Source organism: Stegostoma tigrinum, chromosome 11 (assembly GCF_030684315.1).
Source record: "Stegostoma tigrinum isolate sSteTig4 chromosome 11, sSteTig4.hap1, whole genome shotgun sequence".
Lineage (NCBI taxonomy): Eukaryota > Metazoa > Chordata > Chondrichthyes > Orectolobiformes > Stegostomatidae > Stegostoma > Stegostoma tigrinum.
Genome location: NC_081364.1, coordinates 29,819,353 through 29,837,291, shown reverse-complemented (window position 1 = coordinate 29,837,291; position 17,939 = coordinate 29,819,353). Strand labels below are relative to the sequence as shown.

At 39.4% G+C, this 17,939-nt stretch overlaps 2 protein-coding genes across 5 annotated transcripts in view; one reads left to right on the top strand and one right to left on the bottom strand.

The window, feature by feature from the left end:
- The window catches only part of chdh (choline dehydrogenase), a 61,284-nt gene extending 56,658 nt beyond the window's left edge, over nt 1-4,626 (top strand). For both annotated transcript variants that reach the window (XM_048548148.2, XM_048548149.2), the window contains one exon: nt 318-4,626. In XM_048548148.2, coding sequence (XP_048404105.1) covers nt 318-721 — 404 coding nt within the window. In that variant the 3' untranslated portion in view covers nt 722-4,626. The remainder of the gene's footprint in view (nt 1-317) is intronic.
- LOC125460565 (voltage-dependent L-type calcium channel subunit alpha-1D-like) overlaps nt 3,399-17,939 on the bottom strand; it is a 556,326-nt gene continuing 541,785 nt past the window's right edge. For 2 of the 3 annotated variants that reach the window (XM_059649878.1, XM_059649879.1), the window contains one exon: nt 3,399-6,522. In XM_059649878.1, the coding sequence (XP_059505861.1) occupies nt 6,229-6,522 (294 nt within the window). In that variant the 3' untranslated portion in view covers nt 3,399-6,228. The remainder of the gene's footprint in view (nt 6,523-17,939) is intronic. The other variant, XM_059649877.1, reaches the window with a different exon arrangement.

The following is a 17,939-nucleotide window of genomic DNA, read 5'->3' as shown; positions in this document are numbered from 1 at the left end:
TGGCTCTACTGAGCTGCTGGCCCTCTGATTAGGCCGAAAACATTGGGAATGGGCTAACAAAATACCACTCTGGGTCCCATGGGTGCTGAAATGGGAGTCACTTGCATATTTGACCCTTCTAAGCAAATGTTTCAATATAAGAAGAGTTTTTCTAAGGAATTTTGACAAGAAAGTCTTAGTTGCAGAATTTTGCTCTTAGTGGCTAAAACACGTTCATTTAAAACAAAATAAGCTTCTGATTTATGTTTACATATTTGTGTCAAATTACTTTTAATTTTAACTTCTTGTCTTATTGAAGTAATTGATCATTTTTGCAGAAACTGATGTCCTGGAACTCCGTGAATCAGTGAAGCTAAGCAGGGAAATTTTTGCTCAAAAGGCATTTGATAGATTCCGTGGTCCAGAGATCACACCTGGAAGCCATATCCAAACAGATAAGGAAATTGATTCTTTTGTGAGAGAGAAAGCTGATAGTGCCTACCATCCATCATGCACCTGTAAAATGGGCCATACTTCTGATCCCATGGCAGTTGTTGACCCTGAGACTAGAGTAATAGGGGTGGAGAACCTGCGGGTTGTTGATTCTTCTATAATGCCAAGTGTTGTTAGTGGCAATTTAAATGCCCCCACAATCATGTTGGCTGAGAAGGCTGCTGACATCATCAAGAGGTGTCCAGCGCTCTGTGACAAGGATGTTCCTGTTTATAAACACAAATCTTAAACTTTCAACCATGAAAAGGTGATACACATTTAAATTCTTTCCTAAAGTTGATATTTCTCCACCAATGGACTAAAAGTAGAATATTTAAAATTGTACTCAATAAAAGGGGAATACCCCCAAATTTTTGTTAATGACCTCATTGGTACAAAATAGAACACTTTTGAAACTAATGTATATCTTGCATCCTTCCACTTTTAATGAAATTTTCCTTCATTCAGTTGGTTAATTACATTGAATATCATGTATTTCACTTGATGTTGTCTCTGATGTGATGTCTGATATCGTTGTTCAAACCTATGCAAAATGAAAAAGGGCTTTGGTTTGCTTATGCATCAGTCATGCAAAATACATGTACGTCATAACCCTTCATTAATATCCAAACTTGTTGATTTATAATAGCTAAACCAGAACTGCTGAAGCTTTATTCAGATATTCAATTGTTGAGAAGAGTTTGACTCTGTTTCTATGGTGTAAACATCTACTTGGTCTATCATATCTGTGCAGTCAATAAATATTTAACTACATTAATCCGATTTTCCAGCACTTGGTACATAGCCCTTGTGACTGTGGTAGCGCAGTGAATGTGAATATCCAAATGCTACTTAAATGTTGAGAGTTCCTGACTCAACCATTCTTATAGACAGTGAATTTCAGAGTCCCACCGTTGTCTGGGTGAAAAAAGATTCATCTTAGCTTGAACCTATGGCCTTCTGTTATTGACCAGTTTGCTAATGGATAACGCTTTATTCACCCTAGCTACACCCTTCATAACCTTACACACCTCTGTTAGAGTAGTGAAGATTGAGAGGGGACCTAAGGAAAGCAACCCAGCATATCCAGTCTTCCTTCATAGTTCAGACCCTCTAGCCCTGACAGCATCCTGATAAATTTTCTCTGCACTAGAGAGGGTGAAGTTATATCCTTCCTTTAATGTAGTGGTCAGAACTGTACACATTATTATAACACTATTCCAGCTCTGCCCTGACCAAAGTTCCAGCATAACTTCTTTGTTCTTGCATTTGTTAGCCGAAGCATAGAATACAAGTATCCCATATGCCTTCTTAACCATCTTATCTACCTGTCCTGCTACCATCAGGGATCTGTGGATATGCACACCAAGGTATCTTTGATCGTCAGTACATTTAGTCCTCATTACCCAAGAGGAATGGGGGAACTGACTTCCTGTACAAAAAGCAAACAAAATGTGAATACTACTAAGTGTATCTACATACATACTACCCATGTATCCAGTACACCCACCAAATAAACATAAAAATGCCCTTTGTTGTTCTAAAAACATTAATGAATACTCACACCCAGATGGTGCAGGAGGTATGCATGTAGGAAATACTCACATGTGGAGGAATACATCTGTACACATACCTGCTGTTTTGGAGGTGATTTCAATCTTTTGGTTTGGCTCAAAGCCTCAAAGAATTCAGAATGGATTTTGAGGCTTACCTCACAAAAATGCAGATTTGTGGGTAGCAAATCCATAGATACCAAAGATTGAATGGACTTTCCGGGGTCCTACCATTCACAATGTAATCCTTTGCCTTGTTAGCCCTCTCCAAATGCTTTACCTCACACTTTTCTGGTTGAATTCTATTTACCACTGTTCTGTCCAGTTGACCAGTCCATTGATAACTTCTTGCAGTTTATGGCTATTCTCACTACTTACCACCCTACCAATTTTTATATTGTCTGTAAACTTTATGATCATACCTCCTGCATTTAAATCTAAATTGTTACAACAAATTCCCTAGCACAGAGCCCTGTTGAACTGCAGTGGAAACAGACTTCCAGTCACATAAACATCGCTCTACCGTCACCCTTTGCTTCCTGCCTCTCAGCTAATTTAAGATCCCATGTGCCACTTTGCCTTGGATCTCATGGACTCTTTCTTGATCAGTTTGCTATGGGGAATGGTACCAAAAGCCTTGCTGAAGTCCAGATGGAGTATGTCAAATGCATGACCATCAGCAACATTCTTGATACCTCCTCAAAAATTCAATCACGTATGTTAAGCACAACCTTCCCTTAATAGGTCACTGTTAGCTATCGCTGATAAATCTGAATTTTTCCAAATGCTGATATAGTCTGTCCCTCAGAATTCTTTCCAGTAACGTCCAAATCACCACTTCAACTAAGTATTTTTAAATCATAAAATTGCTAAACTGTTTCAACTAGAATATGGCCTTACTCTGCCTTCCAACCTGCCAAAATATTTTTGCACAGTTTAAATTCTGCCTTCCTGAGCATCCTTAATTTTAATTGCATCATGACAGTGGGCTTTTATCTGACCTTGGCCTGAACCTCCAGAATTTCTACCTTAGTACCTCTTTACTTGTCCATTTTTAAAACTCTCCTTAAAACCTAAGGTTTTGATCATCTGACTAAATATGTCTATAGATGACTTAGTGTCACATATAAAAGTACTGTGTAAATTCTAGGGATATGAAATAGAAACTCAAAAGGTCTGGTTGCATCTGTGGTGAGAGTTAGTTAATTTTTGAGGTCCGATATGACTCTTTTGGAATGATGAAGTTACAAAGAAGAGTTATATCAGACTCAAAACTGTCTTGCTCCTGGGCCTATTAACATAAATTCAACCATACTAAATTAAACCAAACAGTATCCTTAAACAGCCGCATCACTTTTAATTGTTTTTGTGCATGCTTAACTTACAAATAATGTTCAACATTTGAAGTATCATGTGTCATGTAGCAACTAGCAAATTTCTGGGACACACTTTAATTACTTGTTTATTTTATACAGGAAAACTTATCAATGCGTTCTGTTCCTTAAGAAAAATAAGTTATAGTGTGTACAACCCAAATATGAGTTAGGCAATAGCAGACACCTTAAAGAATTATCAGATGTGGCAGAAACAAAAACAAAATGTTGAGAAACTCAGAAAATTTGACAGCATTTGTGGAGAGATCAACAGTTAAATGTTTCCAGTCCAGTGACATCTGACAAAGGGTCATTGGACTTGAAATGCTAACTTCTTTTCTCCATTGATTCTGCCAGTCATGCTGATCTTCTCCAGCATTTTCAATATTTAAGATGTGGCAGGCATGTCAGAAAAAAATCATTGTACATGACAGGTAAAGATATGCAAGAACAAGTATTACAAAAGCTGTAATCTAATGAAATATTTACTTCTGTATTTTTGTGAAAAATAAATTTATAATGATCTAATGTGAAGAACAGCAAATTCTTTTAGGACTAAAAGGAAAAGTACTGAAAGACCAAAGGTCACCCATAATTTTCACATAATGACAGCTCAGCCTTGTCTCATGAGAAATTAACTTGATTTTACTTGAGTTTCAATGCCAATATATTTCCAGTGCTGTCTTACAGAAATATACACTGTGTGTATATACATTTTCCAGCACACTGGTATGGAAAATACATACACAGACCTTACTGTACCATACATACAATCACAAAATAATCAACCTTAGAAACTGATATTACAAATACCATACTACACAAAAGGCTTACTTCATATAAAAGTAGTCATGAAGATTGCACACAGTTGTGCAATCACAGGTTGCTGTTCCACCATGCTGAAGATCAAGAATACCCTGGGTATGAAATAAAAATAGTTTAAAACCCTATATATCCCTGACTGAGGTAAAATATCTTGTTTTAGTTTTTGTTACTAATAGAATATATAGAAGTGTTTAAAAATGCATACAGTTTAAAAGTTTTTAGTGGCTGCTACTCATGATGTACCTGCAACCTAAACAGGCCATCATTTAAAATATATATTAAAAATTCTGAAAACGTACATAGCAAAAAAAGCATTGTTGGATAATTCAGAAAGACCTGCTCTGTGAAGTATTTTGTGCATTAGAAATAAAGTGTATAAATGGGCATGTTTAGTTTAAACGAAACTCAGACTACTTATGTATATATTGATAAATGTCATTTGAAGGACAGTCACAAAAGGAACTTTACCTTGGGATGCATGCAGTTATAGCCCTCAGCAGTAAATTGGGAATACTAATAATTACATTAACAGAAATATATAGCTAACCTCGGTGGATAACAAAATTATTCATCTTGACTGCAAGTTTTTCTACCAATGAGAAAGTGTTAAACAAGATATGCAAAAATCAAGTTGTGTTTTTAAAACCACCCAGATCAAAAAAACTAAAAGGAGCTGCTCAGATTTTGCAGGTTGAAATTTATGTCAAATGATGTTATTTTAGTAAACTAGCTTTTAGTAAAATGAATGTTGCAGTGAAAACTTTCAAATGCTATAAATGATTTAGGAAAAAAATGGAAATGTACTAAAGACTTAAATATTTTTAAATATTAGTCATTCTAAGTAAGAGTGCAAGTCAATCATCTTTGCATATCCTGTGTAAAGTTAGGTTTACATTTTACCTTGATTAATAATTGCTTGCCAAAGATTTTCCTTTGGCTCCAGACTTCGCACAAACCCTAAAGTTAAACTTGCATCATACTCAAATAAAAGGCAGCTCTATCAGTACATTTACTTATGAATTTGTAGTCCCATTAAAAAATAACAGTAATCTATAGAATAAGTGACAATAATTTGGAACCATAAATATTGCTGATTATCAGTCACAGTACCAGAACTACAAAATATAGAACATCTCTTTACAAATACAAATTTGTTATCTTTATGTTACAACCATATACAATCTCTCTACTTTGCAACTGAAGGAAACTACTTTTAATTAACTTTGAAAGTGAGATGAATCCCATTTCCAAAGTAGGTTGACCAGAGTTTTCTTAACAATAAAATTAGGTTTTCTCTCCACAACAGCAGATAATGCAGTAAGACAAAAATGATATATCCTATGTAAACTCTTAAATATTTCAGAAAACACTAATAATTTTGTACTCCTCTGTGCCCCCCTAAAAAAGATATTTTTTCAGATCTGCTTGGATTTTAAAAAGCTGTTGAGAATGGTTCGTATTTGAATGAAAAACTTGAAGTGAAAAGATATGTCTGATGGTTTCAAATCTTTTGATATGCTAACGTTTGCTTTCAACTGTAAGTCCAAATGTATTTCTTAAGTAATGACATCTGTCATCCTTGATTGTCATCACCTTTGTAATATCTTCCCTTTCATCTTTTGTAGTCGTAGAAATAATACAATGCTTCCTTTAACATTACAAGTTGTATGACATTCTGACCGAGGAAAAATGATAGCCTTGAATGGTAAAAATGTGGTTTTGCTTCATTTTAAGATTTTCCTCCTTGGTCTTCATTGACTTACTTGCTATTAGATTTTGACTGTTGCATACTTATTTAGATTGACCATGTTGTGATCATATCACACAGCTGTATCAGAGGACAAACAGAGGTTATAGGATCAGATTGCCATCAGTTTGGACCATTGTGCTATCACTTGGAAGAAACTCTTATTGGTCACTTAATCTATCTAGTGCCGTAAGAATTCCTTGACTGTGAGGCACTTCCATCATTTTTCTATAATTGAATCTTCCACATTAAATATATGCTATAAAGTAGTGATGCATATCATTTCATCACCTAGGTCCTCTTCATATATCCCAGTGTCTGTCTCCTCATCACTGTATCCTGGGTAATAATCTTGTAATTCATAGTCACACCTGTTTCTAACAGGAAACACATCCCCACTAGTTCCATTATGAAGATTGCCATTTAATAAACTGCTTGCGGCACTTTCCATTTCATCAATGGTCATATCACAGGCATCTGCAAGTTCATGTTTAGTAACTGAAACAAATTTTGGATCTTTTGCATATCGTCCAAGACCTTCTGATATTAGGACCTTTTAAATAGGAGAAAAATGATGTAATTATTAACTGAATATAAAAAAAATGCATCAAATTTAAGCATGCAGCCAAGTAAATTACTCATGTTCCAGTTTTAACAGGACCCAAGATAATATATATTTGAAGTACCCAGAAACTCAAAACTGAATTAAAATATTACAACATTTTGTCAGGAAAATGTTAATGTTAACTTGGAATGCCTTGATTGGCCAAGTACTAGTTTCGGACGTGACAGCAGGCTTCCAGATGGTGCTAAACCAACTACCATGTGGGACTGTTCCCAGTAATAACTTTCCCCTATAATTCAGGTAGTAAATACAGGACCAAGAAAACAGTGTCAGGAATTTTAGACAAAACCTCATATTTTTTCTTTTCATAAGTAAATGCATTGGAACACTAACTCCTCTCAATTTTATAAACCAGAAGATGTCTTTCACTGAATTGAAACACAATGTTAAATATTTTAGGAGATATCTCTATTCAGTATTTTCTCTTGGTAATTGTATTAAAACTAATAGAACTACGACCACTTGCTCCAAAGTACACCCCCACTGATACCTCAGTCACTTGTCCTGCCTTACTTCCCAAAAGAAGGTCAAGTATTCTCTAATAGCTCCATCCACATATTGAATATGAAGTTTTCTTGTACACACTTAACAAATTCTTCCCCATCGAAGTCCTTAACCCTGTGATAGTCCCAGTCTATATTTGCAAAGTTAAAACCCCTACAATCACAACCCTATTATTCTCACAGATATCTGAGATCTCCTTACATATTTGCTTCTCAATTTCCCGCAGACCACTGGGGTCTTATAATACAATCCGAACTAAGTGACCATCCTTTTCTCATTTCTCAGTTCTACCCATATAATTTTCATTAGACAATCTCCCAGGAATATGCTCCCTCTAATCAAAACATCACTCCCCCTCCTCACTTGCCTCCCTTTCTATTCTTTGTACAGTATCTGTACCCTGGAACTTTAAGTTGACAGTCCTCTCCACCCCGAACCAAAACAAAAAGAAAAAATAATTCTGTAATAGCAATGATATACTAATCCCCTTTTCAAACTATCGCTTTGGTTCCTATGGCCCCCAGCTGTTTTTTTTTGATTGGGGAAAGCTATTTTCTGGTAACTGAATGGATGTTAAGTGGGAAGCCTTTAAAAATAAGATAATCAAAGTTCAGAGACAGAATGTTCCTGTTAAAGCAAAGGGCATCATTAGTAGGTGTGGGGAATGCTGGATTACTAGAAAAATTGAGGCTCTGGTCAAGACAAAACGAGGCATGTGTCAAGTATAGGTAGCTGGGATTGGGTGAATCCTAAGAGGAAATGTAAGGATGGTAGTACTTGGGAGGGAAATCAGGAGGGCAAAAAGGGGACATGAGATAGCTCTGGCAAATAGAATTAAGGACACTCCAAAGAGATTCTGTAAGTACATTAAGGCCAAAAGACTAACCAGGGAGAGAACTGGGCCCTTGAAGTTCAACATATGTGGAATCACAGGAAATAGGTGAGAAACTAAACACATATTTCACTTCAGTATTTATTGTGGAAAAGGTCATGGAAGTTATGGAACTTTGGGAAATAAATAATGATGTCTTGAAAATAGTTCATATTACAGAAGAGGAGGTTAGGTAGGTCTTAAATAAAGATAGATAAATCCCCAGGACCTGATTTAATGTGTCCCAGAACTTGTGGGAAGCTAGGGAAGAGATTATTGGGCTGCTTGCTGAGATATTAGTATCATCAACAGCCACAGTAGAGTACTGGAAGACTGGAGGTTGGCTAATGTGGTGCCATTGTTAAGGAAAAGCTGGGGAATCATAGACCAATGAGCCTTACATCAGTGGTGGGCAAGTTGTTGGAGGGGAGTTTGAAGGACAGGATTTACATGCATTTAGAAAAGCAAGGACTGATTAGGGATTGTCAGCACAGCTTTGTGCTTGAGAAATCATGTGTCACTAACTTGAATTTTTTTGAAGAGGCGACAAAGGAGATTGATGAAGGTAGAGCAGTGCACATTGTCTAAATGGACTTCAGCTTGACCTTCAACAATATTCGGCACGGTAGACTAGTTAGTAAGGTTATATCACTTGGGATCCAGGGACAGCTAGCCAATTGCATACAAAATTGGCTTGAAGGTAGGAGACAGAGGGTGGTGGTAGAGGGTTCCTTTTCTGACTGAAGACCTGTGACCAGTGGTGTGCTACCTGCTGGGTCCATTACTTTTTGTTATTTACATAAATGATTTGGAAATGAATGTAAGAGGCATTGTTAGTAGGTTTGCAGATGACACCAAAATAGGGGGCAGAGATGACAGTGAAAATTATATTTCAGAGTACAGCAGTACCTTGATCAGATGGGCTAATGAGCCAAGGAGTGGCAGATGGAATTTAATTTAGATAAACGTGAAGTGTTGTATTTTTGTTAAGGTAAACCAGGTAAGCTTATACAATGAATTATGGGGGTCTAGGGAGTATTGCCTTGAGATCTAGTGGTGCAAGTGCATAGTTCCTTGAAAGTGGAGTTGAGGTTGAAGGGGTGGTGAAGGCAGTGTTCGGCACTCTTGCCTTCACTGGTCAGTGCAATGAGAATAGGAGTTGGGGCATCATGTTGCGGCTGTACAGAACATCAGTGAAGCCGCTTTTGGAATACTGCGTGCAGTTCTGGTCATCCTTCTATAGGAAGGAAGTTTGTAAACTTGAGAGGGTGCAGAAACGATTTACAAGGATGTTGCCAGGACTGAAGAGCTTGAGTTATAGGAAGATGCTGAATAGTCTGGGGGCTTCATTCCCTGGAGAGTCAGAGGCTGAGGAGTGACCTTCTGTAAGTTTATAAAATCGATGAGGGGCATGGATATAGTGAATAGCTAAGGTCTTTTTCCAAGGGTACAGGAGTTCAAAACCATAGCCATAGAGGGCATAGGTTTAAGGTGAGGAGGGGATAGATTTAAAAAGTCTCGGAGGGGTAATTTTTCATGCAAAGGGTGGTGCATGTAGCTAGGTGAAGTTGTGGAAGCAAGTACAATTACAGCATTTACAAGGCAACTGGATGCTTATAATGAATAGGAAAGGTTTAGAGGGATGTGGTCCAAATGCTGGCAAGTGGAACTGGTCAGATTGGGATGTCTGGTTGATGTGTATGAATTGAACCAAAGGGTCTGTCTTTGACTCTGAGTCAGCATTTATACTAATTCTATCACTGAAGGGTCTAGGCTCAAAACATCAACTTTTGTGCTCCTGAGATGCTGCTGGGCCTGCTGTGTTCATCCAGCCTTACATTTTATTATTGAGTTTATAGTTTGTGAGAAAAAAGTGCTGAGATCCAGAGAAGGAGGGCCCTAGAGAAATTGATATTATTTGACTTTAAGGCAATGTTAGGATTCAATTTAAATGGGTATGTCATGAAAGGAGAGTTCAAGGCTACAGTATGCTCCTGCTCTATGTAGGAAGTTTCTGACGTCCATGCCCAGAACACATGCAGGAGTCTCCAGTTTCTGCTCCTGGAAGCCTGCATTTCTGAACTGGAGCAGCTGTTGAGGATACTGTAGAGCATCCATGAGGCTGGGAATAACGTGGATCACTGCCAGACAGAGACATAGCATAAGGATGCCAGTGCAGGAATGCTTGTGGCCATTTCCTGCAAAACAGATATACTACTTTAGATAATGTTGGGGGGAATGGCATCTCAGAGGAAAATAGCAACACCAAATTCAAGGCATCAAGGTTGGCTCTTGTCTGGGTGGGAAGGAATGAATGTGCAAAGGCTATAAGTAATAGGGGATTCAGTCGTAAGGGTAATGTTTTCAGTGGCTGCAAATGACACTGCAGCATGATGTGTTGCCTCCTGGGGCCAAGAGTTAAGGATGTCTCAGAATGGCTTCAGGATATTCTGGAGAGGATGGGGTGAACAGCCAGTTGTCATGATACTGACGTCATACTGAAGTTCTAAAAGAACAAAGTAGGGAGTTAGGAAAAATAAAAAAGTAAAATCACCAGACCGTAGAATTGATCTCACTACAGAAGGACCTGACTGGTGGTGGTTTGATTCCTTCAGGTGAGGGGATAGGTTGAAAAGGAGCATCTTTCATAGTAACCTCAGCCAGTGCAGAAACTGAATCCATGCTGTTGGCATCACCATCCAGCCACGCAGCCAAGTGAGCTAAAGTAGAACCTCAATGGTAGTAATCTCAGGATCTCCAGTCATGCCACATGCCAGTCAAAGCAGAACTAGCAGGATATATCAGATAAAACTGTAGCTGCAGGAGGAGAGGCATGGGGTTCAGATCCCTGAGACATTAGGACCAGTACAAGCTGGATGAATATCACCTGGACAGGACTGAAATTGATGTCCGAGGGCGTGTATTTGCCCGAGTGGTTGATGAAGGTTTAAACAAAAATGGCAGTGGTATGAGAACCTATACAGAATGACAGAAAAGAGAGAAATGAGGACAAAAACAAAAGACAGAATGGAAAACAAGGAAATAGACAGTGAATTCAAAGGCAAGAAGCAAACATAGGCATAGCGTAAAATGCATGTTAAATAGACTGCCTTAAGGCCTTCTGTCTTAATGTGCAGAGCATTCACAAGAAAATGGATGACTTAATTGCACAGTTAGGCATGTGAGTATGATATAGTTGGAATCATGGAGATTTGGTTACCCTGCAACTAAGAATGTGAACCAAATAGACATGATCTGGTTTTCTGGATCAATATGTTGAAGAAACAACTGGAGACAGCCATCCTGGAGTGGGTATTGAGTTCTTACAAAAGAATAATTAGTGATCTGGTTGTGTGAGGCCCGTAATAGGAAGATAACTATAATATGAAAATTTTTCATTAACATGGAGAGTGATGCAGTTGATTCTGAGACTAGGGTCCTGAATCTAAATAAAGCAAACTTAATATTAGATCCAAGGAAGGGGCATACAAATTGGGCAACAAAGGTAATAAATTTGAGAAATGGGGAGCAGTTGAGATTTCAGCAACAGAGGACAAAAGAGATTGATTGAGATGGAGAGATCAGCTTGCAGAGAACATATAAACTGTAAAGGTTTCTATGGGTATGTGAACAGAAAAAGACTAATGAAGACAAATGTAGGTCTCTTACAGACATAAACAAGGGATATCATAAGGAGGAACAAAGAGATGGTAGACCAGTTAGGTATATAGAGATAATGGGAACTGCAGATGCTGGAGAATCCAAGATGATAAAATGTGAGGCTGGATGAACACAGCAGGCCAAGCAGCATCTCAGGAGCACAAAAGCTGACGTTTCGGGCCTAGACCCTTCATCAGCTTCCTCTGATGAAGGGTCTAGGCCCGAAACATCAGCTTTTGTGCTCCTGAGATGCAGCTTGGCCTGCTGTGTTCATCCAGCCTCACATTTTACCAGTTAGGTATATATTTTGGTTCTGTCTTCACATAGGAGGACACAAACAATCTCCAAAAATGCTTAGGGAACACAGGGTCCAGTGAGAGGGAGAACTAAAGAAATGAGTAATAATAGGGAAATGCTGATGGGAGAATTGACAGGATTAAAGGTCAATACATCCCCAGGACCCAGTAATCTGCATCCAAGAATGCTTGAGGAAGTGGCTCTAGAAATAGTGAATGCATTGTTGGTCATCTGTCAAGAATCTGTAGACTTTGGAACCTTCCTATGGATTGGAAGATAAATAATTTAACCTCACTATTTAAAAAAGTGAGTAGGGAGAAAACAGGGAATGTAAGAAGTGGTTAGCCGGATATCAGTAATAGGTTAAATGCTGGAGTCCTTTATTAATGATTTAATAGCAGAACACTTGGAAAACAATGACAGAACAGACAGAATTGGCACGGATTAATGAAAGGAAAATCATGCTTGACAAATGTACTAGAATCTTTTAAGGATGTAACCAGTAGATGTGATTTACTTGGACTTTCAGAAATTTTTCAATAAAGTCCCAAATAACAGACTAGCATATAAAATTAAAGTACATAGGATTGGGGGTAGTTTACCACAGGGAATGAGAAGTGGTTGGCCGACAAACATATTGCAGGAATCAACAAGTCTTTTTCCAGTGGCAGGCAGTGACTCGTCCTTGCATCCTAGTTGTTCACAGTATATATTAGTTAGATGAGGGAACTAAATTTAATATTTCCAAGTTTGCAGATGACACAAAGCTAGGAGGGAATGTGAACTGTGAGGAGGATACTGAGATACTTTAGTGAGATCTGGATATTGAGAGTAACGAATTGTAGAGTTTAGAAGACGACCTTCGGCTTAACAAGTCTGTACCAATAGAAGGTACTCTAAACCTACAGTAATCCCACAAGTTAAGATAGGGGGCAAATGCAGATTTCTGGGGATATCAACACTGACAAATGAAGAGAGATTGAATCAGATAGGACTATATTCACTGGAGTTTCTGTTGGGGAGGCACATAGAAATCCATAAAACTCGAACAGGATTTGACAGGGTAAAGACAGAAAGGATGTGCCTGATGACCAGTGAGTCCATAACCAGGGGTAACAGCCGAAGGATATGGTGTAGGCCATTTAAAACTGAGCCTGAGGAATTTTTCATTGAGAGAGAGGTGAGCCTGTTGAATTCTCAGAAAGTGGAAGAAATTAAAACATTGAATGTTGTCAAATATAGTTTAGATTCATAAGGTTGTACAGCATGGAAACAGACCCTTCAGTCCCAATTCATCTGTGCCAACCAGGTATCCTAAATTAATCTAGTCTCATTTGACCCATATCCCTCTAAACCCTTCCTTTCATGTAGCTATCCAGAACTTCAGGATTAAGTGTATATTCTATATAATAAATATATTGTTGACGGGATATTCTAAAGTATTCAGGAACCTATTTGATAACTGTCGTACTTTTAAAACAGCTCAAAATTTGGAATTAAAAATCTCTGGTCGAGTGTATGGTACTAACCTATACTAATATACAGCAAGTTTAGTTTTGCTTTACAGTAGACTAATGATCTTTAATTGTGAATGACCCTGGGATTGGGAATTTTTAAACATGTTAGAGCCCCTAGCCCTGATTGTGACCTGTTGATTGTTGCTACATCATGCTTGTGAGAAAAGATTGGCTAAGGACAGATCTGGGCTCAGATATTCTAACCCCATCATCGAATACCGTGTCAACAGAGTTCAAGCAGAGGAAACATATGCCAGACTTAAAGACTGCTCTACTCAAAGTTTAGTGGCAGCTAGAAACTCCTCCTCAAAGGATCCCTGAAGCAGTCAAACATCTCTGATTCATGGGAGACCCTGGCTTGTGACCAATCAAAAAAGGTTCCTTCAACAAGGCACTAAACCACATTGAGAGACCTAGAGTCATACAGCATTGAAGCAGACCCTTCGGTACAATTCATCCACACCAACCAAGTTTTCCACTTCCATGGGAACATGCAGAGACAGATTTGGGGCATCAGAGAGGGCACACAAGCTACATAAGCTAGGAGGAGAGGAGGTCTTGTCTCTCAAACTTAGTTCTTAGGGCTAAGAGGATCTGGGTAAAAGTGGAAACAGAATACTTGAGTTAGATGATCAGTCATAATCGTATACAGGGCGGCTTGAAGGATCAAATGGCGTATTCCTGCTTCTGAATTCTATGTTTATATGTCTACCCTTTCGGGTGCTTGTAAAAGGTCCCATGGAAATATTTTAAAGAGCAGGGGTGTCTTTCACAGACATGAAAATGATCTAATAATCTAGCTGCCTCTCAATCAATATTATAAAACCAAATTATCTGGTAATTTTCACAGATAGACATGAGGATATTCAGCATGAGCAGTAGAAAGACAAATACTTTCCACAAACAAGCAATCACACAAAGTATTGAAAAGCTTTGGCTTAAAGTGTTAGTTTGGACGTGAGGTGCTGCATTTTGGAAAGGCAAACCAGGGTAGAACTTATAGACTTAATGGTAAGTCCTGGGGAATGTTGCTGAACAACGAGACCTTGGAGTGCAGATTCACAGTTCCTTGAAAGTGGAATCGCAGGTAAGACCATAACTCATAGGAGTGGAAATAAGGCCATTCGGCCCATCGAGTCCACTCCACCATTTAAATCATGGCTGATGGGCATTTCAACTCCACTTCCCTGCACTCTCCCCGTAGCCCTTGATTCCTTGTGAGATCAAGAATTTGTCGATCTCTGCCTTGAAGGCATCTAACGTTCCAGCCTCCACTGCACTCCGTGGCAATGAATTCCACAAGCCCACCACTCTCTGGCTGAAGAAATGTTGTCTTATTTCCATTTTAAATTTACCTCCTCTAATTTTAAGCCTGTGCCCACGGGTCCTAGTCTCCCCGCCTAATGGAAACAACTTCACAGTGTCCACCCCTGCTAAGCCGTACATTATCTTGTAGGTTTCTATTAGATCTCCGCTCAAACTTCTAAACTCTAATGAATACAATCCCAGGATCCTTAGCCGTTCATCATATGTTAAACCTACCACTGCAGGGATCATCCGTGTGAATCTCCGCTGGACACGCTCCAGGGCTAGTATGTCCTTCCTGAGGTGTGGGGCCCAAAATTGGAAACAGTATTCTAAATGGGGCCTAACTAGAGCTTTATAAGGTCTCAGAAGCACATCGTTGCTTTTATATTCCAACCCTCTTGAGAAACGACAACGTTACATTCGCTTTCTTAATCACAGACTCTACCTGCAAGTTAACTTTTAGAGAATACTGGACCAACATCCCAGATCCCTTTGTACTTCTGCCTTATGAATTTTCTCACCATTTAGAAAATAGTCCATGCCTGTATTCTTTTTTCCAAAGTGCAAAACCTCACATTTACTCACCTTGAATTTCATCAGCCATTTCCTGGACCACTCTCCTAAACTGTCTAAATCTTTCTGCAGCTTCCCCACCTCCTCAGTACTACCTGCTTGTCCACCAATCTTCGTGTCATCGGCAAACTTCGCCAGAATGCCCCCAGTCCCTTCATCCAGATCATTAATATACAAGGTGAACAGCTGTGGCCCCAACACTGAACCCTGGGGGACACCACTTCTCTCCGGTTGCCATTCCGAAAAAGAGCCTCTTATCCCAACTCTCTGCCTTCTGTCAGACAGCCAATCCTCAATCCAAGCCAGTAGCTCACCTCGAACACCATGGGCCCTCACCTTGCTCAGCAGCCTCCCGTGATGCACTGTATCAAAGGCCTTTTGGAAGTCTAGATAGATAACATCTACTGGGTTTCCTTGGTCTAACATACTTGTTACCTCTTCAAAGAGCACTGGTTTGTCAGGCACGACCTCCCCTTACTAAATCCATGCTGACTTGTTCTAATCTGACCCTGCACTTCCAGGAATTTAGAAATCTCATCCTTGACAATGGATTCTAGAATTTTACCAATTACCCAGCTTAGGCGAATCGGCCTATAATTTTCCATCTTTTGTCTTGATCCTTTCTTAAACAAGGGGGTTACAACAGCAATTTTCCAATCATCTGGGATTTTCCCAGACTCCAGTGACTTTTGAACGATCACAACCAAAGCCTCTGCTATTTCCTCAGCCACCTCCCTCAGAACTCGAGGATGTAGCCCATCGGGGCCAGGAGATTTATCCATTTTTAGACCTTTTAGCTTTTCTCGCACTTTCTCTTTTGTAATGCCTACCATACTCAACTCTGCCCCCTGGCTCTCCCTAATTGTTGGCATACTACTCATGTCTTCCACTGTGAAGACTGACGCAAAGTACTTATTAGGTTCTTCAGCTATTTCCTTATCTCCCATCACTAGCCTTCCAGCATCAATTTGGAGCAGCCCAATATCTACTTTTGCCTCACTTTTGTTTCTTATGTATTGAAAGAAGCTTTTGCTATCATTTCTAATATTACTACCTAGCCTACCTTCATATTTGATCCTCTCCTTCCTTCTTGCTCTCTTTGTTATCCTCTGTTTGTTTTTGTAGCCTTCCCAATCTTCTGATTTCCCAGTGCTCTTGGGCACTTTATAGGCTGTCTCTTTTTCTTTGATATATTTCCTGACTTCCTTTGTCAGCCCTGGCTGTCTAATCCCACCCCAGATAATCTTTCTTTTCTTTGGAACGAACCTCTATACTGTGTCCTCAATTACACACAGAAACTCCTGCCATTGTTGCTGTACTGTCTTCCCCGCTAGGCTCTGCTTCCAGTCGATTTTCGTCAATTCCTCTCTCATGCCCCTGTAATTACCTTTATTTTACTGTAACATGATTACATTCAATTTTGTCTTCTCAGTTTCAAACTGCAGACTGAACTCTACCATATTATGATCGCTGCCTCCTAAGTGTTCCCTTACTTTAAGGTCTTTTATAAAGTCTGGCTCATTACATAGCACTAAGTCCAGAATAGCCTGCTCCCTTGTGGGCCATCACAAACTGTTCCAAAAAGCCATCCTGCAAACATTCTATGAATTCCCTTTCTTTGGATCCGCCGGCAACATTATTCACCCTGTCTACCTGCGTATTGAAGTCCCCTATGATCACCGTGACCTTGCCTTTCTGACATGCCCTATCTATTTCCCAGTGCATCTTGCGCCCCTGGTCCAGGAGGTCTGTACGTAACTCCCATCATAGTTTTTTTGCCTTTGTGGTTCTTCAACTCCACCCACACAGACTCCACATCCTCTGACCCTATGTCTTTCAGTGCCGTAGATTTAATTTCATTCTTAACTAACAAGGCAACCCCACCCCCTCTGCCAACCTCCCTGTCTTTTTGATATGTTGTGAATCCTTGGATGTTTAACTGCCAGTCCTGAACATCCTGCAACCATGTCTCTGTGATGCCTACCACATCATAATCATTCAAGAGGATTTTTGCTGTTAATTCATCTACTTTCTTGCAAATACTACGAGCATTTAGATAAATTGCCTTAATGCTAACTTTCTTATCATTATTAGAGTATTGGAAATCCTAGGATGTCTTAAGCTATCCTTCCTTTTTGCTGTATTCCTAGTCTGCCTTGAGCTTAAACCCACCTGTACACATGCTATCCTGTTGCTTAGCTTTCCATTGAACGCCATACTCCCTGTCTCTTTCACTTTCCCTTCCCTCCGACTCAGAAGTTTAAAGTCCTACTGACCACCCTATTTATCCTTTTTGCTAGAACACTGGTTCCAGATCGGTTCAGGTGGAGACCGTCCCAATAGTACAGATCCCCCGATTCCAAAACTGATGCCAATGCCCCATGAAATCGAATCCCTCTTTCCCACACCAATCCCTTAGCCACGTGTTTACTTCCCTAACTTTCTTTTCCCTATGCCAATTAGCACGTGGCTCGGGCAGTAATCCAGAGATTATGACCCTTGAGGAACTGTACTTCAATTTCTTTCCTAGTGCTTCATAATCCCTGAACAGGTCCTCTACCCGAGCTTTGCCTGTTGTTAGTCCCAACGTGGACCGCAACAACTGGATCCTCCCC